The sequence below is a fragment of the Arachis hypogaea genome, chromosome 3, assembly GCF_003086295.3.
Source record: "Arachis hypogaea cultivar Tifrunner chromosome 3, arahy.Tifrunner.gnm2.J5K5, whole genome shotgun sequence".
NCBI lineage: Eukaryota > Viridiplantae > Streptophyta > Magnoliopsida > Fabales > Fabaceae > Arachis > Arachis hypogaea.
The window spans coordinates 6,233,016-6,259,262 of record NC_092038.1 but is presented as its reverse complement, the minus strand read 5'-3'; the positions used below and the strand labels follow the sequence as shown (position 1 = coordinate 6,259,262).

At 29.4% G+C, this 26,247-nt stretch overlaps 2 protein-coding genes, 1 long non-coding RNA gene and 1 other non-coding gene across 7 annotated transcripts; 3 read left to right on the top strand and 1 right to left on the bottom strand.

Moving 5' to 3' along the window:
- Positions 1 to 12,069: 12,069 nt before the first annotated feature.
- On the top strand, positions 12,070 to 12,143 carry TRNAI-AAU (transfer RNA isoleucine (anticodon AAU)). The gene has a single exon. It is a non-coding gene; the product is annotated as a tRNA-Ile (tRNA).
- Positions 12,144 to 12,291: 148 nt separating this feature from the next.
- LOC112789111 (alcohol dehydrogenase 1) lies at positions 12,292 to 16,604 on the top strand. 4 transcript variants are annotated; one of them, XM_025830873.3, is made up of 7 exons: positions 12,292 to 12,783; positions 14,520 to 14,616; positions 14,723 to 14,906; positions 15,011 to 15,413; positions 15,578 to 15,814; positions 15,907 to 16,065; positions 16,199 to 16,604. In XM_025830873.3, the coding sequence occupies exons 2-7, from the start codon at positions 14,583 to 14,585 to the stop codon at positions 16,307 to 16,309; spliced, it is 1,128 nt and encodes a 375-aa protein (XP_025686658.1). In that variant the 5' UTR covers positions 12,292 to 12,783; positions 14,520 to 14,582; the 3' UTR covers positions 16,310 to 16,604. The 4 variants fall into 4 exon arrangements, with proteins under 4 accessions (XP_025686658.1, XP_072082494.1, XP_072082493.1 ...); XM_072226393.1 differs by lacking the exon at positions 12,292 to 12,783 and adding an exon at positions 14,187 to 14,273; XM_072226392.1 differs by lacking the exon at positions 12,292 to 12,783 and adding an exon at positions 14,309 to 14,369.
- LOC140182889 (auxin-induced protein 15A-like) lies at positions 12,539 to 12,799 on the bottom strand. The gene has a single exon (XM_072230721.1). The coding sequence runs from the start codon at positions 12,797 to 12,799 to the stop codon at positions 12,539 to 12,541; it is 261 nt and encodes an 86-aa protein (XP_072086822.1).
- Positions 16,605 to 16,823: 219 nt separating the features above from the next.
- Positions 16,824 to 17,603, top strand: LOC140181747 (uncharacterized). The gene is made up of 2 exons (XR_011876907.1): positions 16,824 to 17,097; positions 17,309 to 17,603. It is a non-coding gene; the product is annotated as an uncharacterized lncRNA (long non-coding RNA).
- Positions 17,604 to 26,247: the final 8,644 nt, after the last annotated feature.

Sequence of the window (26,247 nt, the reverse complement as noted above, 5' to 3'; positions counted from 1 at the left end):
ACAATGAGCAGTGAAAATTTGGTGGGAAAATTAACTTACATCACACCGGCCATAATGATTTTTTTTTTTTGGTCAAAACCGGCCATAATGATTATGTTACATAAGTCAGATCAAGCAGAAGTTGGATCCACACTAACTCCAAAATAAGACACATCAAGTGTGTCCAAAACCAATAATGTTTGGCAAACAACATATAATCAGTCCAAAACAATTTAAAATTATTATATTTTGTATTCATTAAACCCTGCTATAGTAATCGTGTAATATTAAATGTAATAAGCTAGGAGTATTAAAAAAAAAATTAACCAAACTTAACTAAAACTGTTTTAAATAAATCAGTATTTTTAAGTAAAAAATTGAACTGAAACTACAATTTTTATAAAAACCAGTTTATTTGATTTAGTTAAACTTACCTAATAAATATGTAATTATAGATGTTACATACATGATATTGTATTATTTAATATAATTTTAAAAGTGCTATATTATTTAAGGATTTATTACATAATATGTAAATTAATGTTAAATTTAAAGATTCGTTTGTAAAAATTATTGTACAAAATATTGATTTGACAATTTCTGTATAGTTCAATATAATTATTCAATGAAAAAGAAAATACAAAGACAATTATACAACAACAACAAAATCTTGACCTCTTTCTCAAATATTCATCGCTTGTCATTTTTTCTACTGTTCTTGTATAATAAAAAAGCTTTTTAATATAATCAATCTACACAGATAGGTTTATCTTTATTTGCTGGCATGAATGTTTTTCATTAACAAATTACACGAACTTTAAGAAATGAACTATCTATTTGTTTGCTAATATTTTCTAGAGGATATGGTAAACTGAACTTATTAGATCAATGCACAGTACTATTGAAAAGTGGGCTTGAATAATGAATATGGATGCCCCTAATCACTTGTTGCACATCAGCTTCATTTGGTACCACCTTAGCTTCATGGCGAATAAAATACTTAAATGCAGAATGTGGGTGAGTTTTTTGATTGAAGTGCTTTGAAATATATTAACTTATTGAGAAAGTCTAGGGCCAGCTTGTGTTTTGTGGTAACCACCAAAAGAAAAGTGAGTGATCTCCCACCATTGGATATTATCTTACACTATTAAAAACATTATTGATGACCAATTGATAGTTACAAAACACAAAAGTTGCTGACCCTCTAGCACTCTAAATTATTAATGCAACATAATATTATGAAATGATATCTATTGTGTAGCTGTCCAATTTCTTCAAAATTTATGAGTTAAATAGAGATTCTAACTATTATCGTTAGTCCTATAGTATATAAACAGAATTGCTTCTCCATTGTTTGTTGAGATTAACCATAATTTCATGGCTCAGGATTCGGTGGTCCCAGAACCTTTGGACCACTTAATGGTCCCATTAGAAAACATGTTTTTAGAGTGTTTTTAACAATTGTTACATATTCCTTGAACTAATTTTAATTACAAATTAACCCCATATATTTTATTTAATTATAAAACTGTTTTTTATTTTATAAATTATTATTTTATTAATTATCTATTATATTTATTAATAATCAAATACAAAAACAACAACCAATTATATCTTCCATTGATCCTAATAAAGTTTTTGGCCATTCCAATCGATTAAAATATTAAATTTGATCTCGTGACGTTCGTCCATGACTTCTAAATCATGTTTCCTTGAAATTCAATCGATTAGTTTATCAAAATAATCGATTGAATTACAGTGTATCACAAAACAATCGATTGAAAGTTGTAAGGTAGAATGGTTTTCGCTTAAACCAATCGATTGTTTATACTTTTCAATAATGCCCAAAAACAATCGATTGTTTTTGTTACTCAATCGATTGAATTCATGAAAACAACATGGATTTGCCAAATACAATCGATTGAAAAGTGATGACATTGAAGTTTTAGTCAAATTCAATCGATTGGTAATGTAATCCAATCGATTGGAAGGTGATGAAGTTGAATTTTTTGCCAACTTCAATCGATTGGTAGTGCTACCCAATCGATTGAAATGTGTCCTGTGCCTATTTCAATTTTATTATCTTTTTAGAAATTATCTTATTATTCATCTATCTTATCTTTAAAATTCTATCTTCAATTTTTGCTGTTTTATTTTGATGTAGATAAACTAATCTTATCTTTTCCTCATTCGCATCGCTTCTCTCTCTTTCTTCTCCGATGAACCAGCGACGGCAGCACTTCCTTTGCATCGCTTTTCTCTTTCGTTCTCTCTTCTCCGATGAACCAGTGACCTAGCGGCAGCAGCAACCCGTCCCTCCCTCTCTTCGCATTGCTTCTCTCTCTCTTCTCCGATGAACCAGCGGCGGCAGCGCCTCCTTCGCATCGCTTCTCTCTCTCTCTCCTCCAATGAACCGGCGGCAGCAGCGACAACCCTACAGTAGCAACGGCGGCCCTTAAGCAGCAACCCTACGGCGGCCCTACGGCAACCCTCCTTCTTCTTCTTCTTGCGGGTTGCCGGCGAAGCCTTCTTCTGTTGGTGGCAGTGGAGGTGGTGGGGTGAGGAAGGTGAAGAGGAGAATGATGATGATGAGGGTATTTTGGTCCAAGAATTCGGAAAATGATGATTTTAAAGCGTTTTTGAATGTTGAGGATGATTTTAATAACGAAAAAAGGTCGGGACGATTTTGATTATGACCCAAGACGTTAAGGACGAAAACAGTATTTAACCCTTAAATTTAAAAGTTAATTTATAAAAAATATTATACAATATATTTATTTAATAATTTATATATAATTTTAATATAATTATTCAACCAAAAAAAAACATATATAGTTTTAATGCAAATAATAATTATACTTAATCAACCGTTATTTTTTAATTCAATTGAGTAATAATATATATTAAATTTAATTAGTTAAGAAGTTTAAAATTTTGTTTAATGACATATTAAAATTGATTTAAATATTGTAATGGTGGATGATAAATTTATCTATATATCTAGCTATTTATAATCTATAAAAATGGATACCAACCCCCCCCCTCTCTCTCTCTCTCTCTCTCTCTCTCTCTCTATATATATATATATATATATATATATATATATATATATATATATATATATATATATATATATATAATGAGTTTTAACCATTTTAATTTCCTAATGATGTCACCTTAGTATTTCTAAATACAAGATAACATACGAAAATCAATCAATCATTTTTTAAAAAATAAAAAAATAGAAAAGATCTTACCTATTATTAGTATTCAACTAAAATATAAATTACTAATTAAATGTGTAAATATAATGAATATATACATTAAAACTATCATATTCATAATAGAGTTTCATGTTAATGCACTCGCAGTGTAAAGCATTTTACATAGTTGTGCAATCACATCCTTTTTTTTAGATGATTATTTATGTGATTAATGTAAAAGATAGTTATTTTTATTGATACGTAATTAGATACAGTATAAAACTAATTCACATTGATAGTGCATTAAAATTAAATTATTTATATAATTATAATTATAAAAAATTTCAGTTACAAATATTTAAATTTTATATTATTTGACCTACTTATATATGTTATATAAGAAATTAATTTAGATTGGTCTAGTAATTAATTCACTAATCTGCTTAAACAAGTGTCAATATAGCATAAATTTATTCTATTTATTAGGTATTATTATTAACTTTTATAGGATATAAATGGATAAATAGATACTAGATATTTAAAGAAAAGTATAGGTAGACAATGAGATCTTAAATAATGTGAACAATGAATATGTCAGATGTTCAATTCAATAGGTATGCAGATGATTATGTTTATTATTTTTAATTGGATGTTTATTTTTTTTATTCGATTTACTCATGCACAGTTAACAATGGCTAGATGTTCAATTCACTAGGTGTGTAAATAATTATTCTAATGTTAAAATTTAGGAAGTAATTTGGGGTAGAGTATTTTTTTTTACTTTATTGGGTCAATTTTAGAACTCATTGTTCACATTATTTACAAAAATCATTGTCTACCAAATAAAATCAAATATCTAATTATAGCTGAAATATTGTTTACAAAAGTCATTGTGTACGATCGAATATCTAATTATAGCTGAAGTGAATATAACATATTAACATTTAAGGTATTTTTTTAATAAATAAATAGAGTTCAACGATATTATTTGATATGAAACGTGATTCAAATATTCTGGTAAACTTAATACTACATTACACAAGCAACTTAAAAAATTAAAGCAATTATGAAAACGATATCTTCATCTTGTTTATCTAAATTCCCAAATGTCCAAAAATAAGAAGTCCTAAACATTTCTTTAAATAATCCCTTGATGAAAACACGACAAATTATCGCAAGAAATTACTTTCACGAAACGCTTAAAATATCTTGCTTCCTTGTCTTGTTGCCTCGTACCTAAATTTTTTATGAGCTACTTAAAGCTGGAAAGAATTGAAAAGTAAAATTCACTACTGAATTGGATATGCATTGTTTGTTTAAGCATTAATTTCCCTACTTCCTCATCCAGAAAGAATTGAAAGGCTTAAATTACTGATACACTTTGCGTAATCAAATTCTTTGGTTCATGTATTCATTGAACCTTTTTGCGTATTAAATACTTAAATTAATGGTAAGAGAGAAGAGGATAGGAAAAAAAAGGAACTGAAGAGTTTCTTCAAAATTTAACCTCTGTTAATTTTCTTGGAGGGTACCTGTTAACAATTGACCTTCGCTGTTATTTAGGACATCACCTTACCCTCGAGATTGAGCAATATTAGTTGAGTAAGTTGTGATTTTGAAAATTAATATTTGGTAAATGAAACAATATTCGAAATATAAATTATGGAAAATAAATGAATGAGATAAAGAACATATAAGTATTTAAATTTGTCAATATTCACCAACAATTTTTAGAAGCAAGTGCTTTTAATATTAGTTTTTTTTATTAGGATTTTATTTTTAATTTTGTTGTTTCAATTTGTCTATTTTGTACAATAAATTTTTTTAATGGTCATGTATATTAAAAAAATCTTCCATCAACGTATGAATTACACATAATCAAGCTATAAACATTCGTTTTTTGTTTGGAAAAAAAGAACAAAGTATAATAAAATTGAAAAAACAAAAATTTAATTTCTTTAAAATAGTTATACTATGAATATGAATAAGTATCGTAGAATTAGAAATATACATTTAAGTGTACAAATATTTATGTTGTTCTATATTGTTTGTGATGACCTAGTGATGCCCGTTATAGTCATTTAGTATATAATAGATAATTATATTATTATTAATTGCATTTATAACTTACAATCTTTGTTTGCACCCGCAGTTGTATTATTTATTTCTCACCGACTGAAGTCATTCATCACATAATAGACAATGAATAATGTTAAGCAGACAAAAAATAGCATAGTATTTATTAATTGTCATAACAATTAATAAATGCTAAATAAGATAAGTTATGACTGTTTTTGACTGATTTTTTTTGTTATCAAACATTTTTGATAGACAATTATATTGTTTTAATTGTATTTAAAAACTAGTATTACAATTGATAAATTATGAGAATGGTAATGACTCTTTTTTATTTTGTTTTTAATTGTATTTAAAAATTAATATTACAATTGAAAATAATGATGTAAATGAGAAATAAAAGCAAAAGAATTAAAAAATAATTCAGTTAGAAGTAAAAAAGATGAGTAGAAATTCAATTAATTAGTAATAAATAAATCGTATCAATTAACCACTTACTTTAATATCGTATAATAATAGAAAGTTAGCTGATGAATAATGTATTAAAAGATTATTTTAGGTTCTGTTTTAATATATTAAAAATAGATAAATAAATAAAATATAATTTTTTTCATTATATTTTTAATTTGATAGACCAATTAATTTGCGCAAGCCGATTAATTAATTGATTGCTGCATACACAATATGAGATAAAGTATGATTTAAATTTTTTACACTTATTTAAATAGATAAAAAAATTAATCACTAGACAACTTAAATTAATGAAATAATAGATAGATAAATAATAAATGAAAAAAAAGGGGCAATGACAGATAAATGTAACTGTGTGGATTATATTTGAAGAATCTATTTATCTTTCTATTTATAATATATTAAAATAGGATTGAAGGTAGTATTTTAATTATAATGCATTTTTAATATTCTAACTTTTTAATATTATACCACATCTAATATAAGTAGCTATTGGCACAATTTACTTACTATTTATCTAATAATTGAATTTTTTGTAATTTTTTATTTTTAATTGAATTACTTTAAAATTTTTTATTTCTACTTCTCATGAATTTCATTATTATAGTTTAGGATTTTTTTATTTTTTTTTCACTCTCATGACATTTATTTTTCTTTATCTTATTCTATAATTTTCATATTCTCTTACTCTTTACTTTTTATATAAGGTACTATATACCTTCAATGTTAATATTATTTTTTTATTAACTATAAACATAATTAATCTTTTTTTATACTCACTTCTTTTTTATGATTATTATATAAAATTACAACTTAAAATTTTTTTCTTCTCATTTTATGTCATTTTTTTAAGTTATTCTATAATTTTTTATATTTTATATTTTTTATTTTTATGTAAAATATTATATTATTTCAAATTTTTAATATTAATATTTTTTTAATAAGTATAAATTAAATAATAAGACATAATTCATTCTTTTTTTTATATTTACTCATTCTTATATTTTTTTATATAAATTAACATTCACTTTGCACATTTAAATTTTCTTGGAGGGTATCTGTTAACAATTGACCTTCGCTGTTATTTAGGACATCACCTTACTTCTCGAGATTGAGCAATATTAGTTGAGTAAGTTGTGATTTTGAAAATTAATATTTGGTAAATGAAACAATATTCGAAAATATAAATTATGGAAAATAAATGAATGAGATAAAGAACATAAGTATTTAAATTTGTCAATATTCACCAACAATTTTTAGAAGCAAGTGTTTTTAACATTACTTTTTTTTATTAGGATTTTATTTTTAATTTTGTTGTTTCAATTTGTCTATTTTGTACAATAAATATTTTTAATGGTCATGAATATTAAAAAAAATATCTTCCATCAACGTATGAATTACACATAATCAACCTATAAACATTCGTTTTTTGTTTGAAAAAAAGAACAAAGTATAATAAAATTGAAAAAACAAATTTATTTTTTTTTTTAAAATAGTTATACTATGAATATGAATAAGTATCTTAGAATTAGAAATATACATTTAAGTGTACAAATATTTATGTATGTTGTTCTATATTGTTTGTCATTTGATGGTATATAATAGATAATTATATTATTATTAATTGCATTTAAAACTTACATTATTTGTTTTCACCGGCAGTTGTAGTATATATACTATTATTTATTTCTCACCGAATGAAGTCATTCATAACATAATAGACAATTATATTGTTTTAATCTATTTTTAATATATAAAAATAGATGAGTAAATTTACTCACATTACTTTAATTTTAAAATATATTTTTTCTCTTACTAATATCATGTTAGCAACATAATTTATTTGACAAAATTTTAGAATTAATTATTCAATTTTTGCCAAATTAATTTTTTACTCAATATGCTATTCATTGTTCCTTTTTTAATAACTTAAAAAAATAAATGTAATTATTTTTTTAACTAATTATTAATTATGATTTACTAACACTGTAGAGAACATTTCTTTATGTAGTTGTGAAGAAAAATATTATGAACAAATTCAAATATTTGTTACAAGAAGAAAAAGTCTATACTATACAAAATTTTAAAATAGAATATGCAAATGATTTGTATAGACCAATTAAAGGTATAATAAAATCAAACTTTTTACTCACAATAGTTGTGAAAAAAATTAAAGATCCAGTTTTGAACATTTTCTAACACTATTTTAAATTTGCATTATTTGAGACATTGTCTGACAGAGAGGGTTAAAAAAAATATTAACAGGTAATTTTACTCTATACTATTTCAATTATTCTTATTAAAAAAATAACTTATTAAAAAAATTATACACATTTTTGTTCTTTTTATTGTAGATGTCATTGAAAAATTGTATGTACTAGGAGAAGAAAAACGAATATATGTTAAAGAAAAACCCACAAAAATACAAAGAATGAAATTGATACTTAAAGAGTAAAAAAATATACAAGTAATTTATTTTTCATTTATATACTAATAATTTTAGGAACATCGTATCGAAAGTCACATTGTGGAAATCCAACATCCAAATATTTTATAATATAAATTATTTTAAACAAAATAACTTTGAATTTAACTTTAGTTTACATATATTTAATTTAATTTTATAAAATATAATAATTTTTAATATTTATTATATACTATTATTAATTTATCACTTCGCGCATCGCGGAATCTCATTTAATTGTATTTAAAAACTAGTATTACAATTGATAAATTATGAGAATGATAATCACTCTTTTTTATTTTGTTTTTAATTGTATTTAAAAATTAATATTACAGTTCAAAATAATGATGTAAATGAGAAATAAAAGCAAAAGGATTAAAAAATAATTCAGTTAGAAGTAAAAAGATGAGTAGAAATTTAATTAAGTTAGTAATAAATAAATTGTGTCAATTAACCATTTACGTTAATATAGTATAATAATAGAAAGTTAGCTGATGAATAATGTATTAAAAGATTATCTTACATTCCGTTTTAATATATTAAAAACAAATAGATAGATAAAATATATTTTTTTATTATTGTTTATAATATCTTTTAATCCGATAAATTAATTAATTTATACAGATTGATTAATTATTTTTCATGTGCTTTATTATTATAGTTCAGGAGTTTTTTTAGAATAAATGACCATTTGTACTCATTAAAAATGAAATTGTTAACATATGTATTCACACTAAATTAAAACTAAATTTGTATCCACGATGCTCTCTGTGTGACAAAAGTATCCTATCTTTAAAGGGTTGGAGTGCCATATAAGATACTTTTGTCACACAGAGAGCATCTTGCGTGGGTAAAAGTTTAATTTTGATTAATATAGATACATATGTCATGTTTTCATCTTTTATGGATACAAATGGTCATTTATTTTTTTTATTTTCCTTTCACTCTCATGACATTTATTTTTTTAGCTTACTTTATAATTTTTATATTTTTTTACTCTTTATTTTTTATATAGGATATTATATGTCTTCAAACAATATTAATATTACTTTTTTTATTAACTATAAACATAATTCATCTTTTTTTATACTCACTCTTTTTTATGATTATTATATAAAATTACAACTTAATTTTTTTCTTCTCATTTTATGTCATTTATTTTTTTAGGTGGCTCTATATTTTTTATATTTTTTATATAGAATATTATATTATTTCAAATTTTCAATGTTAATGTTATTCTTTTAATAAGTATAAATTGAATAATAAAACAGAATTTATTCTTTTTTTCGTATTTACTCATTCTTATATTTGTTATATAAATCAACATTTATTTTATACATTTAAATTAATAAATGATCTCAAAATTATCATTGTTAGTGTATATATATTGAAAATTCTTTAATAACGTTTCTTCATTATTAAAATGATACTATATCATCGATCTGTTATTATTTTGATTGTCCTATCATTTGTTTCTCACCTATAAATAGATTATATATATCGTGTATCATGTAATTCACGGTAAACACGAGTTTTCTCAAATTTGGTGGTAATAGTAATATGGCTAAATTAGGTGGCACAATGCAGTCAGTTTGTTGTTTGATAATCATAGTGGTGTTGGTGGGGGAAGGAGTGTCAGGAAGTGGAGAAGAAAATAAGGGAATAAGTGGTGGAGCTTCTACCATGTTAAGGGCTTCATCAGGTAATAACAAAGCTGCATTCGTTCTTCTAACGAAGGCACCAATCCCACCATCAGGACCAAGCCATAGAGGCCATCCCCTCCGTCGTCCACACTTAGCAACCCATCTTATTAATTAATTCAGGGATTATTAATAATTAATTGCATATGTATTTATTTTGGTTTACTTATGCATCCACTTTTTATATATAGGTGACCTACCCTGTCTAATTTATTTATATTCCTCTTTTCTATACGCATGTATGTATTAATATATAAAGCATGTACGGCTTTAAAATAATCTTTTATATAAATGATTAAACGAACACACTTTTTCCCGTTGTTATAAGAGTTCTTTCATTATTTATTTTCAATTAAATGATGTGTAAAATTCTAAAAAATTGAGTCATTCTTATGTATTTACAGAATAAATAATTTATTTATTCATGTAAAATTATTAAGAAAAAAATTGAAAGCGAAAACGTACTTAAATTCATGAACATAATTAAAAGAGCTTTTTTGTTTAATATTTTTTAATTAAAATTTTTTGTATCTCTAATAAAACTGAATTTTTGTAATTTCATGAGAAATAAAACTTATGTATACCTGTAAAATATAAAATAAATAAATTTTTATTTTAAATTGATAGTCTATACAAATAAAAACTGTCTATATAAAACACAATAAAAATATCGATAATTAATAAATAACTGGTCTATTAGCTCAATTAGTTAAAGTGTCGTACTAATAACGCAAAGATTGCAGATTTAAAACCTGCATTAATATACGAAGATAATAAATATATTCTTTTTCTTGTCATTATAACTTTATAAAAGTTCTTTCATTATTTATTTTCAACTAAATGATATGCAAAATTCTAAAAAATTGAGTCATTTTTAGGTGTTTATAGAATAAATAATTTATTTATCCAGGTAAAATCATTAAGAAAGAAATTGAGAGTAAATATGTACTTAAATTTATGAATATAATTGAAAGAGTTTTATTCTTTAATCTTTTTCAACTAAAATTTTTTATATTTTTTATAGAATTGAATCATAATTCCATGAAAAAAAAAGACTATAGAGATGACATTGATATATTAAAAACTAAAATCTTAAATTATTATTTATATTTGAGTGTAAAATCTATTATATAAGTCATTTAAATTTAAATTAAAAATAATAAAAACTTATATAATTTAGCATTTATAATAATAAATAAAATTATTGTTATATAAGTCATTTAATATAAAATAGTTCAAATTAGAGATTATAATTGATATATATTATTACCTATAAATAAATTAAAAATTAATAATTTTCTAATATTTATACCATAGAACAAATAATTTTGTTATAAATATTCATTAACGATTTATTATTCAATTAATATATCAATACAAGAATCATAATTTGCAAAGAAAATACTTAAACGAACATGATGGAAGAGAGAACTGTAGTATAGACTATGCACGAGTAGAGTATGCTGCTTTTTCCTTTTTCTTTTGTTATTCATTTCAAACGACAATACTTCTAGTAGTTTTTTCCTATCATCATCAATCAATGAATTATCGTTTGTATGATAAGCTAACAATCCAAAAACAAATAAATAAATAACAAAATAGCATACTTTAGCCTACCACTCCAGTGATTGTTTATCTTGATCTCATGAGTATTTTATTAATTATTTAATTCCTAGAATTGATTGCTGCGTAGTTAATTATAAAAGATATTAAAACTAATTTAAATCATCGAAAAGACAATACTTCTAGTAGTTTTTTCCTATCATCATCAATCAATGAATTATCGTTTGTATGATAAGCTAACAATCCAAAAACAAATAAATAAATAACAAAATAGCATACTTTAGCCTACCACTCCAGTGATTGTTTATCTTGATCTCATGAGTATTTTATTAATTATTTAATTCCTAGAATTGATTGCTGCGTAGTTAATTATAAAAGATATTAAAACTAATTTAAATCATCGAAAAAATAATAGTATAAATATTTTTGGTCATTTAGGGAGATAAATTAGTAGTATATCATTATTATGTATTAATGTGAAACAAATGTATGTATACCTTTAAAGTATAAAATAAATAAATTTTTACTCCAAATTGATAAGTTATGATATAATAATTAAAAAAAAACTATCTACATCAAACACAACAAGAATAACGATAGCTAATAAACAACTGGCCTATTAGCTCAGTTGGTTAGAGCGTCGTGCTAATAACGCGAAGGTCGCAGGTTCGAAACCTGCATGGGCCATTTTATTCTTCTCATATCCCTATACTTGCTGAACTATACTAGCATAATATATATGTGTAGATAGATTGTTTATTTTCCCTTTGCTTTCATGCAAAAGTGGAACATGTTTATTTGTTCATATTAATATAAACTAGGCAACCAAACCCTCAATTTTTTTCCTTATCTCATATATATATTCCTTTTCACGACTCCTGCTAGCTGCTACATAAGATAAGGAAAAAAATTGAGGGTTTGGTTGCCTAGTTTATATTAATATGAACAAATAAACATGTTCCACTTTTGCATGAAAGCAAAGGGAAAATAAACAATCTATCTACACAATGTACAATTGTAATTGTTTGCTTTGAGCTAATCTATGTTATGTCAGCTTTTTCTTTTTTTGAAGAATGCAGCATTCAAGCCAGAATTGATATGATGCTGCAGAACAAATCTTCTGTGCAAGGAATTGTGAGGCCACCCATTGGATGAACATAACCAAATTCTTCTTCTGCTTTACTCAGCAAGTCTTGAAATGATGGTTGGTTCAAGTATGATATTGGAACTATAAACCTCTTCATCTTTTCTCCTACGTACACTGCAAGATACCCCTTTGGAATTTCTCCACCCTTTGAAGCTGCTTGTGTAGCTTTTCTAATACCAGGTAAGCGAAATCCCATTGTTTCTTCTTTGTTAAGAATGATCTCAAGTAACTCGTATGCGAAACAAGCGTTTCAAGTTTGATGCTTTATGTTTTGGGTTTTAGAATGCTAAGATGAGTATTAGTATATATAGATCATAAAATTGCTTCAGCTTGTGTGGAACTAACTGAATGGTTATGAACTGTTTGATGGGGTCTAGTGAAAGACAAAGACTCATGAACCTTCACGCTTGTTTCAAGTTTGATGCTTTATGTTTTGGGTTTTAGAATGCTAAGATGAGTATTAGTATATATAGATCATAAAATTGCTTCAGCTTGTGTGGAACTAACTGAATGGTTATGAACTGTTTGATGGGGTCTAGTGAAAGACAAAGACTCATGAACCTTCACATGGAGTGTTTTGGAGGTCTTTATGAAGAACTATTAATGATTCAGGAGTAAATGACCCACATTATGCAAGATTTCTCAACACAATCACTGCTTGAAAATCTTGTGTATAGCTGTTAGGCAAAGTCATGCCAAACCTCATCTATTATCCAGTTGGTGTTGCTTAGAACTTGATTCACATCCACACAAACTTGTGATCATGTATTCAGTGTCGGCTCGAATCTTGATTCCCGGACACTGTTTTGAAGCTATCAATTAAGTCTTGCTTGTGATTCACAAATTTCATAATTTATTACTCTGCTATTATTTGTTGGCAGATGTATGGCATAAAATTGTCAATCTAATGAAAATTTGTGAGATGTCTAAAGCATGTCTAGTAATAATAGATGAACACATGAACACAATCAACTCTAATTTAGTCCTCTTCATTGCAAAATTGATTGTTAGCAAATTGCAACTATATAATTCTTGAGCTCTCAAAGCAGAACAAGTCATTTGCATACCAAGTTTAAAGCATCCTAACTCAGCTTTTAATAGAAGAAAAAATAATGCTTAGACATATATAATAATAATAATAATAATAATAATAATAATAATAATAATAATAATAATAATAATAATAATAATAATAATAATAATAATAATAATAGCTCTCCTAAGTAGATTAAATCGCAAGACATTGTGTATCAGAAAAAAAATTAATAGAAGAAAAAATAATGCTTAGACATATACAAAAGGAAATTTTTCAAAAGAGTAAACACTTAAATTGGTTTTCAAGAATTTTAGATCGAACACTGATATTCAACAAATTTTTATTACTTTAAAAATTTTCGAGATGAATTCATCCTTCTATTAGGATATTGATTTGTATTTTAAAGATATTTTTTGTTTATCTAACACGTATATTAAAATTTTGTTTTTGAGACTTCTGAGTTCTGAGATAATTCGGTGGGACAAATTTTCAGGTGCATAGCAAATCAAATGGATTTAATAGTTTTTTCAAGTCCATGCAATTTTCCACTTCAAGTCTATATACACATTTTCAACTGTCATTTTCAACTGTTTGTCTGCACACATTAATTTTTCCTTTGACACTTTCATTTTTGGTATTTATGTAAACCAAATTTAGCATTTTTTCCTTCCTATCTTCTTGCTGCGCATCCTATGCATTACATGAATATTATATTGTTTAGATTAATTTTGTATGTCGGTTCTTTTAAAACAATTTTTTTGAAAAAAAATAATAATAATAATAAAAGAAAAAGAATCACGTGTTGAAATGAATCTTTATCTTGTTGTACATATTACTTTGCTAGTTTAAGTTTAGAACTGAACCTTCCCATTCTTTTCAGTTCAAAGCCAAAACCTTGGCTTTCAGCACAGCAAGTTTCTAAATTGAGCAAATTCTTACAAAGATGAGCACTTCACAGGGTGCTATTACATGCAAAGGTATAATATTTATCATTATATCAACATTAAGCATGCATGTAGAAATCAATTAATTTTCATGTTACTTTCAAACATGATATTATGCAAAGTTATTTGCTTTTTGCAGCTGCAGTGTGCTGGGGATTAGGAATGACAGTAAAGCTTGAAGAGATTCAAGTTGATCCGCCGAAATCAGGCGAAGTTCGAGTCAAGATGCTTTGTGCTAGCATCTGCCACACTGATGTTTCAGGCATTCAAGGATCTCCATATGTTAATGGTTTCCCTCTTGTACCTGGACATGAAGGAGTTGGGTAAGATAGATTCTATGTCCAAATACTGCATTGTATTGTATCAATGATAGAATTTCATCCATGAACATGATGAATTGGTTTTAAATTTTAATTAATTATTGCAGTGTTGTAGAGACAGTTGGAGATGAAGTGAAAAATCTTAAAGAAGGGGATATGGTGATTCCAACATATATAGGAGAGTGTGGACATTGCCGGAATTGTGTTTCTGGAAAGACCAACCTTTGCCTGACATATCCTTTCAGAATTACTGGCTTCATGCCAGATAACACTTCTAGAATGTCCTGCAGAGGCAAGAAGTTACAACACACTTGGACTTGCGCCACGTGGTCCGAGTACACGGTTGTCAATGCCAATTACCTTCTCAAGGTTGATCCAGGCATCAATCTAGCCCATGCTAGCTTCATCTCATGTGGGTTTTCAACTGGCTATGGAGCTGCATGGAAGGAAGCCCAAGTTGAAAGTGGATCAAGTGTTGCTGTTTTTGGTCTTGGTGCTGTAGGATTAGGGGTATGCTTCAAATAGATTTGTTTGGAAGTTACTCAATCCGTCCATCAATAACTGTTGGAGTGAGAAAAATTTCTTGCATATCCGACAGTTATCGATGGATGGAGGGAGTAGTTTGCTTCTAGTTTTGAGCCTTGATGAGTTATGATAATGACCTTGTGATGCAGGCTATAAGCGGAGCGAAAATGCTGGGGGCTACTAAGATAATAGGGGTTGACACAAATGAGATGAAGAGAGAAAAAGGGAAAGCTTTTGGAATGACTGATTTTATAAATCCTCAAGATTCTGATAAACCTCCATCAGAATTGGTGAAGGAACTGAGTGATGGATTTGGTGTGGATTATTCTTTTGAGTGCACTGGAGTTCCATCTTTGATTAGTGAATCCTTAGCAGCCACAAAGATGGTTAGTTTCACTTCTGTCAAGTAATTCAGCTGTTTGATTTCATCAAATTATTATATGATCCTTGCTTCTAATTGTTGTTTCGGATTATATAGGGAACCGGTAAAGCAATATCTATTGGCGCGCCAAATGAACCTATTGTGCCTTTCAATCATACAACAATTCTGGCTGGCAGAACTCTGAAGGGTTCTGTTTTTGGAGGTCTAAAAACCATGTCAGACCTTTCAATTGTAGCTGATAAATGCCAAAAGGAGGTACTTTAAACTTTAAAGACACTTAAGTTCAATAGATACACTACGTTATCGTTTCTGGAATATGCTTAATTCATTGATGAAGAAGTCTCACAATTATTTAATGTATTCGGACTATTTATTTACATTTTCACAGGAGTTCCCTCTTCAGGAGCTATTCACCCATGAGGTCCCATTGACAGATATAAGCAAAGCATTTGATCTACTCAAAGAGCCAAATTGTGTCAAAGTTGTCATCAAGATATGATTTTCTGACAATTGATGGATGTAAAATTCAAATTATGCAGCTTCAGATAGTTTTATAGGAGAATATTCTGCTTTAAAAATCACAGAAGTTGCAGTCCAACAACTTTTCTGTGTGAATATGAATAAAGAATTGTTTGATGCATGTGTGTATAAGTTGGCAGTTATTTTACTGCACCATTGTAATGCAAAATCAAACAAATTTGTAATATGCAATGTAACTTTTTATTCAAGTGCAAATGTTTTAATAAGAAGTAAGGTGTTCAACTCCTACTTTGAAATTTATTCAAACAGGCAAATAATCAAGTTTCAGTGAGTAACTTTGCTTATGTAAGCTCCTAATTGCAGGAACAAGTGAACAATGCTATATGATAAACACAAAATTGAGTAACTGAATTCATTGTCAATTTGTCACTATTCAACAAAAGTAGACATACTCTTTGAGTTTGTCATCTGATTCTCTATACTAATCTATTCTATACAACATGTATATGCTAATCTATGTCAATCTTCTACAGTCTGAGATTTATAGCCCATTCAAGCGAGAAGTGATTCGTTGGAAGATATGTTCACTACAAGGAATAGTGAGACCTCCCATGGGATGATCATATCCAAATTCTTCTTCAGCTTGACTCAACAAGTCTTGGAATGAAGGTTGGTTCAAGTATGATACAGGGATCACAAAACGCTTTTGATTCTCTCCAACATATACTGCAAGATATCCTTTTGGGAGTTCCACAGATTTTGAAGCTGCTTGGCTAGCTGAGAATGATGATGCCCTTCGAATAACAGGTAAACGGAAACCCATTTTTTCTGTATGTATGTAAGAACTAGAGCAAGGAAAAGCTTTCAAGTTTAAGATAAGAATGTGTTGAGTGTTGATGCTTAAGAATGGCAATGAATTGTGTTGTTTCTGAAGACAGGAGGAAATGTATTTATAGATTTTAAGATTCTTTGGAAGATTATTATTTCCAAGATAAAATTATTGTTGAAGTCACTATAGGATTGTGGGGCGTACACACGAGAGATCACATGGTGCTGTCTTAGAAGTGGTTAAGAGTGAATGCCCCCACCTTCTCAAAGAATAGCCAAGACTGAAGCCACTGCAATCAAATGAGATAAGATCAAACTGAAGCCTTATATTTGTTTCATGTCTTAATTGGTATTCCATAATTTTGTAAACATGCTTTAGACATGTCACATTTTCTTCTTCATGTTGAGAAATTGACTAAATGCTAATATATAGCTACCAGCTGTTGAACTAATCTTGGCAATGAAACAGGTACTTGATGGCTATATATCATATATTCATATTGATTTATGGACATGTTTTAAGACATCTCATATGAATCCTTTCAAGTACTGATGTATCCACTCTGCATCATTATTAGACAATTTCCACTGATTTAGTAGGTTACCCATCAGTATGAAGAGCCAACTTATGTGATATGTCTTAAGCATGTCTGCGACATAAGTAGTAGTCCATTAAATCAGCTTTGTATTTAACCATTTATTAGCTTCTCAGTTGTCTCTTTCAAAAGGTGGCAACATTGTTTGGCAAGAACTCTCAAATCTAAAGTAATCTTTCATAAACACAATGAAGACACTAGCATGTGATCTTCGTTTCGCCCTTGTCTCACAGTAGGCCTTATCAAATGGCTAATTACAAAAACTTATAGATGGTATATCTATATATAGACGGTTACCCTTGCACTCTAAAGCAACACAAATCAGTAGCAACAACAATTCTTCTTTACACCCTTTGAGATCGTTTGCATTTTTATTAGTTTGAAGCAAAAGAAAACAATGGGATTTCGCTTACCTGCTATTAGAAGGGCATCATCTGCTGTAACCCAAGCAGCCTCCGTCCCAAAAGGCTATCTTGCAGTTTATGTTGGAGAGAAAATGAAGCGGTTTGTGATTCCTATTTCCTATTTGAGTCAACCTTCATTTCAAGAGTTACTAAGCCAAGCAGAAGAAGAATTCGGATATGGTCATCCAATGGGTGGTCTCACTATTCCTTGCAAGGAGAATGATTTTGTGGATCTCACGTCTCGCTTGAATGGACTATAGTATAGTCCAAGGAAAACAAGACTGACTTAGATTAATTGAGAGACAAATTTGTACAGCAGGCACTTAGACTTTTTCTTTTTTACTTCCTTTTTATTGGCAGATACTAACTACCATCTCATTGAGATGTCAAGGATGTAATATCAGAAAATTTTTCCCAAGTTCAATGAATTTAAACAACTTATCCCTAAGGACTTGTATACTCAATTTCTTTGCATATGATCTTCACTTTTGAATGTATCCATGTGAACATGAATGCATCTAAATAGTAAATGCTTTACTGCTGGAAAATGAATCTCCTGCTTATGATGAACAGCTTTACTTCTCTAGAGATAGTAAATGCAGTCACAAACTTTAGTCATTGATTTTAGCCATGTAGAAGATATAAGACTAAATTATTTCTCTAGGTAGCAGTTATTAGGTACTAGTGAAAGAACTGTCATTTTTGAAATTGATACAGATCCTTCTCTACATCTTCAGTTTTGCTATTCAGTGAGCTAGCTAATTTGTTGAAAGAAATCCATAACTCTTGATTACTTAAAGCTAATTGAGCAAATCTATGTGTTATTCAACCAATCTCTTCTGATATTTCCTTTGAATTAGTTTCTTCTATGCTAAAGGTTGTTGGATCTTATGTCTCTATAGTCTTCACAGTTTATACTATTACCACATATTCACACTGTACTCAATTTGACATCCCTCTGAAGCTTGTTTTCTCTAATTTTTTACAATGATGTACACCTTTCTGATATATATAACTGTAACTAGTATATTTGAAACCATTGCATATTGTACTTTTAATTTTTATTTGTATGAAAGAAATAGATTTGCTCATTTGTAGGGCCATGTTTTAATGGATTCCAATTTCATATAATATTAGTTAGATAGTCATTGAATCTATGTGGATTACAAATTCGCAATTCTCTTTTATTGTTCTTTAAAAGTTCTGGGCAATCTGAACATGTTTAATTTTATTATGATGTTGTTGCATATATTAGAGATCATTCATATCAGACAAAAGCAAACAAATTTTGACAATGTCATGCTGTAACTTTCTCATTCAACATTTTTACACTTTCAAATGAATGATACAAGGAAGAGACCAAAATGGACAATGTTTATAATAAAAGAAAGAGCCTTCTGTACAAAATTTGTCTCAGCTAAGCTATGTCAGTTTCTATTAGAACAATTTACTGCCCAACCATTTGAGAAGTGAGGTTTAGGAATTCATCCTCACTGCATGGAATTTTGAGACCACCAGTTGGATGTTCGTATCCAAATTCTTCTTCTGCTTGGTTTAGTAATTCTTGAAATGAAGATTGGTTCAAGTAACAGACAGGAATCACAAACCGCCTCATCTTATCTCCCACATAGACTGCAAGATAGCCTTTTGGAACATTAGTCCCTTTTGATGCAGAAAGTGATGCCTTTCTAATACCTGGAATGCGGAAAGCCATTGTTCCTGAGGGATTTGTATGAGAGAAAAATGTAAGTTCTTGATACTTGAGGAGATGCAACTGATTTGTGTTGGTTGAGAACACAAGAAGAAGTGTATATATAGTTGCCATCCTGAAGAAATTATTCAGATGAAGCAGTAAAATGGGGTCTACATAGTGACAAGGGTTAGCAAGGGATCACATGGTATTGTCTTGGAGGTCTCTTTCATAAGATTAGGACCAAAGAAGTTAAGTGAGAGTACATATCCCACCTTCTGAGGTAATTGCTAAGTGGCTAATATATGATATCCACTTGAAATATAATGAAAATCTACACAAATTCATAGGTGAAGTATGCTTCTTCAAGCATTTTAGTTGTACTTAAGGTACTCCATGAGACATGCTTTAGACATCTCACAAGTTTCTTCAAATTGACATACAACTGATAATGAAATCTGTTGATATGAGGCCAGATGAGAACTAATATGAACCTCAACTCTTCAAGTACACCAGATTATAAACAACACAACCATGAAATTTGCAAAACATTGCAATCTGTTGGCCTACCCTCCACAAGGTGGACCTTGAATAATGTAGTTTAACAAGCTGATACTGTGATACATATGAAAGTCCGCCGAGACAATACCATGTGAACTCTTACATGCCCTTGTCTCCTAACTGGTCCTATCTGATGCCCTTCCTCCACCAACCATTCTAATATCGTTGTGTTTAACATATCCTTTTATCTATATATATGTTCATGGTTGCAGTCATTCACATCCTAAGGCAAAAGAAAAACTCAAAAGATTGCATCTTATTCACAAGTCATATCTAAGACTAATATTTCATCAACACATACATACAACAATGGGTTTTCTTTTGGCTGGTATCAGAAGAAAGACATCATTTACTGCAAACCAAGCAACTTCCAAAGTTGTGGAAGTCCCGAAAGGCTATCTTGCCATGTATGTTGGCGAGAAGATGAAGCGATTTGTGGTTCCCATTTCTTATTTGAATCAACCTTTATTTCAAGAATTACTAAGCCAAGCAGAAGAAGAATTTGGATATGATCATCCAATGGGCGGTCTCACTATTCCATGCAGTGAGGATACTTTCTTGGACCTCACATCTCGCTTAAACTGACTTAGCACAAGTCCTGCCGAAGGAGACTGACAGAGATTAATTCAGAGTGAAACTTTTCCTTTTCTGTAACAAGAATTGAGAGACAATTTTGTGTAGCAGGAACTATAGTATACGTTTTTTTTGTAGCATAACATCATCTCATTGAGATGGCAAGGATGTAAATATCAGAATTTTTCCTCCCAATTTCAATGAATTTATAGACTTCATCTCAAAAGATTTATAGATTTAAGTTCTTTGCATATGCTCTTCACTCGTGCATTTGTTCCGTTTCTGCTTCTGTTGTATAAAAAAGTTTGCATTAACCTTATGAAATGCTGCAAATTTGCTTCCAAAAGCCCTTTCCAACACACATAAGCACACCACAAGTTGGCCTTGAATCTGTAAATTGCTTTATGACATGAAGGACTGAATCATTAACTGATTTTCAGTCATATGGCTAAGTTAAATATATTGGATCCAAGTTTATATTATTAAATGTTCCCCTCATTATTATTATTATTCTTTTGGGTTGTGAATTCTGAAATTGAGAGCCATCCATCTAAAATTTGCTGCAATTGATCTTATGATGAAATGTTCTATTCCTCTAAATAGTGTCGTTTCCGAAATCCAAATAGATAGATATTTCTATGCAGCAACTTCTGTTTTGCTTTCTCATCCAGCTAACTAAAATTGTTCAAATAAATCAAATGACTCTTGAAGCATGAATTTAAGCAGGCATTAGGTTGTTCTCAAAGCCTGTACATCCTTTTTCAATAACAAGGAAGTGCCTCTTCCTTTTCATGTTTGTAACAGATGGAACTTTATTTAGACTCTTGCCTTCACCACCTACTTGGGTCTGCTTCCATAGAAGAAAGAAAGGAAGTGCCTCTTCCTCAACTTTTAATACAAGAAATCTACTAGTCCTTCACATATTTACTTTAGTAGTTTTAACAAATTGTGAAAGAAACTTTATTTTGATATTGCCAGTTTGCCACATATATTAGAAATTATTCAGGTTGAACAAAAAGCTGCAATAAGCCAATAACTTTCTCATTCATAGAACATTTTTACACTTTCAAAGGAATGATACAAGGAAGACACCAAAATTGACAATCTTCAAAATAAAAGAAAGAGCCTTCTTTACAAAATTGTCTCATCTAATCTATGTCAGTCTCTATTAGCACAATTTACTGTCCACTTAATTCAGAAGTGAGGTTTTGAAACTCATCCTCACTGCATGGAATTGTCAAACCACCAGTTGGATGATCATATCCGAATTCCTCTTCGGCCTGGCACAGTAATTCTTGAAATGAAGGCTGATTCAAGTATGATACCGGAATCACAAACCGCTTCATCTTATCTCCTACATAGACTGCAAGATAGCCTTTTGGAACATTAGTTCCCTTGGATGCAGAGAAAGATGTGGCCCGTCTAATACCTGGAATGCGGAAAGCCATCGTTTCTTGTTGCTCAAAAGAAAAAGTAATATATTGTTGTTGAAGGATTTGTATCAGAGAAATATGTGAGCTTTGATACTTGTGGAGATGCAAATGAGTTGTGTTGGTTGAGACACAAGAACTGGTGTATATATAGATGCTATCCTGAAGAAATAATTCAGATGAAGCTGTAAAATAGGGTCTACATTGTGAAATGATCACAAGTGATCACATGGTATTGTCTTGGAGTTCATACATCATATTCTGACATAATTGCCAAGAAACTACACATATCAAATCAAAGACATCAAAATTAAAGCAATGTAGTTGTACTAAAGATACTGAATTAGACATGCTTTGGACATCTCACATGTTTCTTCAGATTTTGAATTGCTATTGACAATGAAATCAGTAAACCTTGTCCACAACCTGATTTATATCTCTGAAACAAAGTGTTCTGAGGCCAGAAGAGAACCAAAACTGGACACATGATAATGATCCGATATGAACCTCATTTTTAAGTACACCAGATTGTTAACATATCCCTTGGAATTTGCAAAACCATAGGCAACATGATCGAATCAAACTTGCTGTTGTATACATAAATGGACCTTGAATTATCTAAGACAACACCATGTGATCTCTTTTATGACCTTGTCTCCTAATAAGTCCCATGGCTACCATCTCTTACACTTTCTCCACCAATCATTCAAGTGGCATTATGTTTACAGCATATTCTATTATCTATATATATATGTTCATGGCTGCAAGCATTTAGCAGCAACACAAGTCATTCACATCCTAAAGCACAAGAAACTCAAAAACTTACATCTTATTTTCATTTCTTAGACTAGTATTTCTTCAACACATATAAAAATGGGTTTTCGGTTACCCGGTATTGTAAGAAAGGCATCAGTTACTTCATCTTCAAAAGCTATGGAAATTCCAAAAGGTTATCTTGCAGTTTATGTCGGAGAGAAAATGAAGCGGTTTGTGATCCCCATATCATACTTGAACCAACCTTCGTTTCAAGACTTGCTAAGTCAAGCTGAGGAAGAATTTGGATATGATCATCCAATGGGTGGTCTCACAATTCCTTGTGAAGAAAATATGTTCTTAGATATCACTTCTCGCTTGAGTTGATGCTAGCACCATCAAGATTAGGCTGACTTATAAATAGATTACTTTAACACAATTTTTGTAACAATTTCTTACCCAGTTACACTGAGAAAGATTTTCTCCATTTTTTGTTATCCTACTATTCATCTCAATGAGAAATTTATGCACATAAACATTTGTCTGCCATTTTCTCCTTAAATCTAAATATATTGTTAAGTTCAAAGGCAATAACATGCACAAAGTGCTGTTCATAAAATCAATTTTCACTATGTTGTACAACAAGTGCAAAAGAACCAGCAGGTAACTTCTATGATGATAGTAAAAGAAAGTTATGATAAAAAAGGCAGTAACTAAGTATGAATTTGCATAATATTAGTTTCAATAATGATAACTTGTTTGGTCAATTCAATTATCCAATTATTACTGTAGGATGATTAACAGCTTCAAGGACCAGTCCCTATATTTACCATGTCCCCACTTTGCTTTCATCTGTCTTTGAAATCTCTGTGGACCCTCCCCAGTTTGTATATGGTGGTCACTAAACTGTGGCCTCTGAAATGACAACTGGGATTGACGCTTATCCATATTTTAGAGAAGATAAAAAAAATAGAAATATTAATCCAGTTGTATTCCATAATGTGATGGTAACAATGTATGATAATGAATTATTATGACAATAATCATAATCAATTGGACACCAAAAAAAAAAATCATAATCAATTGTATAATTATCAATCGTGAGAATAATCTTTTTAAATAGATTTATGTGGTGTTAATTTCTATTTCTTAAGTATTATGTGTCAAGCTTTTAACAAAACAGGAAATATTATTTTGCAGTGATGATTGAATTGGAAAAACATGGGAACAACAGATTAACTAAATTTGATTCTGAGTTGCGGACACCATGAACCTCATTTGTTGTAGTAGTAACAAATTGGCTAAAACTGTTTCAACAGAAATGTGTATTTTGTTCCATGATCAACTCTAGGACAAATAAGGAACTATAGTCTCTATCGAAAGCAGATAGTCTCATGATATATATGAACTGAAACTTGAAAATGATACTGATGAATAAATTTGATTTCATTCAGATTTGATCACAAGCTAAATTTGTTTAAAAAATATCTTGTCATGAATTTCTCATTTATCAAATGATTGATACAACGAAGAAATCAAAATATAAAATCTCAAAAAGAAAGTGCCTTCTGTACAAGTTACTCTCAACTAATCTATTATCCATTAGCATGATTTATAGCCTACTCAACTGAGAAGTGAGGTTTAAGAACTCATCCTCCCCGCATGGAATTGTGAGACCGCCATTCGGATGATCATAACCGAACTCTTCTTCTGCTTGGTTTAGCAATTCTTGAAACAAAGGTTGGTTCAAGTATGATATAGGAATTAAAATCCTCTTCATTTTATCTCCAACATAAACTGCAAGGTATCCTTTTGGGACATCATTGTTCTTTGTTGCTCTTCTAATACCTGGTATGCGGAAAGCCATTGTTTTTTAGGAGAAAGAAATATTGAGTTTTTCTAAACTTGTAATTCTTGAGGATATGTGAATGATTGGTGTTGCTTCAGAACACAAGAAGTAGTGTATATATAGTTGCTAGGATCTTCTACAAACCAATTTCCTGAAGAGAGAATCATGAATAAGATAGGGTCTACCAATTGACAATGTATTATGCATCACAAGAAATCACATGATATTGTCTTGAAGGTGTTAGGAGGTTCATTAAGAGTGCATATCCCACTTCTTCATATAATGGCCAACATATTAGCCTCTTGAAATTAATGAGATCTACATCAAAACAGTGCATACCTTACATAATGCTTCTTTCATGGATTGTACTACAGCTACTCCATTAATTAGTAGACATGCTTTAGACATCTCACATGTTTATTCAAATTGAGGTTGCTTCTAACAATGAAATTGTAAACCTTGACTATGACCTTATTTATTAGCTTTGAAACTATTGGTAGTGAGCCAATATGAACCTCAGCCTTTTCAAGTACACCAGATTATAAGCAGTACCAACTGGAATTTGAAACCATGAGCAAACATGTTTCAATTACACTTCCTCTTACATATATATGGTGGGCCTTGTATTATCTACTATGAACTAACATTTAAGTTTCACTTAAGCACCTAGCATTTGATTGCAAGTGGCTGCTTTATTAGCCATTCCTTGACAAGGTGGGGTATGCATTCTCAAACAACTGCTTAATCCTTGAGAGAGGCCTCTAGGACAATACCATGTGATCTCTCGTGTAGTGATCCGTATGCATTCCTATCATTTTCAAAAATCTTTTATCTTAGAAATAGTTTTCCAAAGAATCTTAAAATCTATAAATACTCTTGCTCTTGCCTTCAAAAACAACACGACTCATTGGCAATCTTAAGTGTCAAACACTTAAAAACACATTCTTCTTAAACTTGGGAACTTTTCCTTCCTGTTATTCTTACATACATCTTTAAAAAAATGGGTTTCCGTTTACCTGTTATTCGAAGGACATCATCATTCTCAGCTAGCCAAGCAGCTTCTAAATCTGTGGAAGTCCCAAAGGGGCATCTAGCAGTGTATGTTGGAGAGAAACAGAAGCGGTTTGTGATCCCCGTTTCATACTTGAACCAACCTTCAATCCAAGATTTGTTGAGCCAAGCTGAGGAAGAGTTCGGATATGATCATCCTATGGGAGGTCTAACAATTCCTTGCAGTGAAGATGTCTTCCAACAAATCACTTCTCGCTTGAAT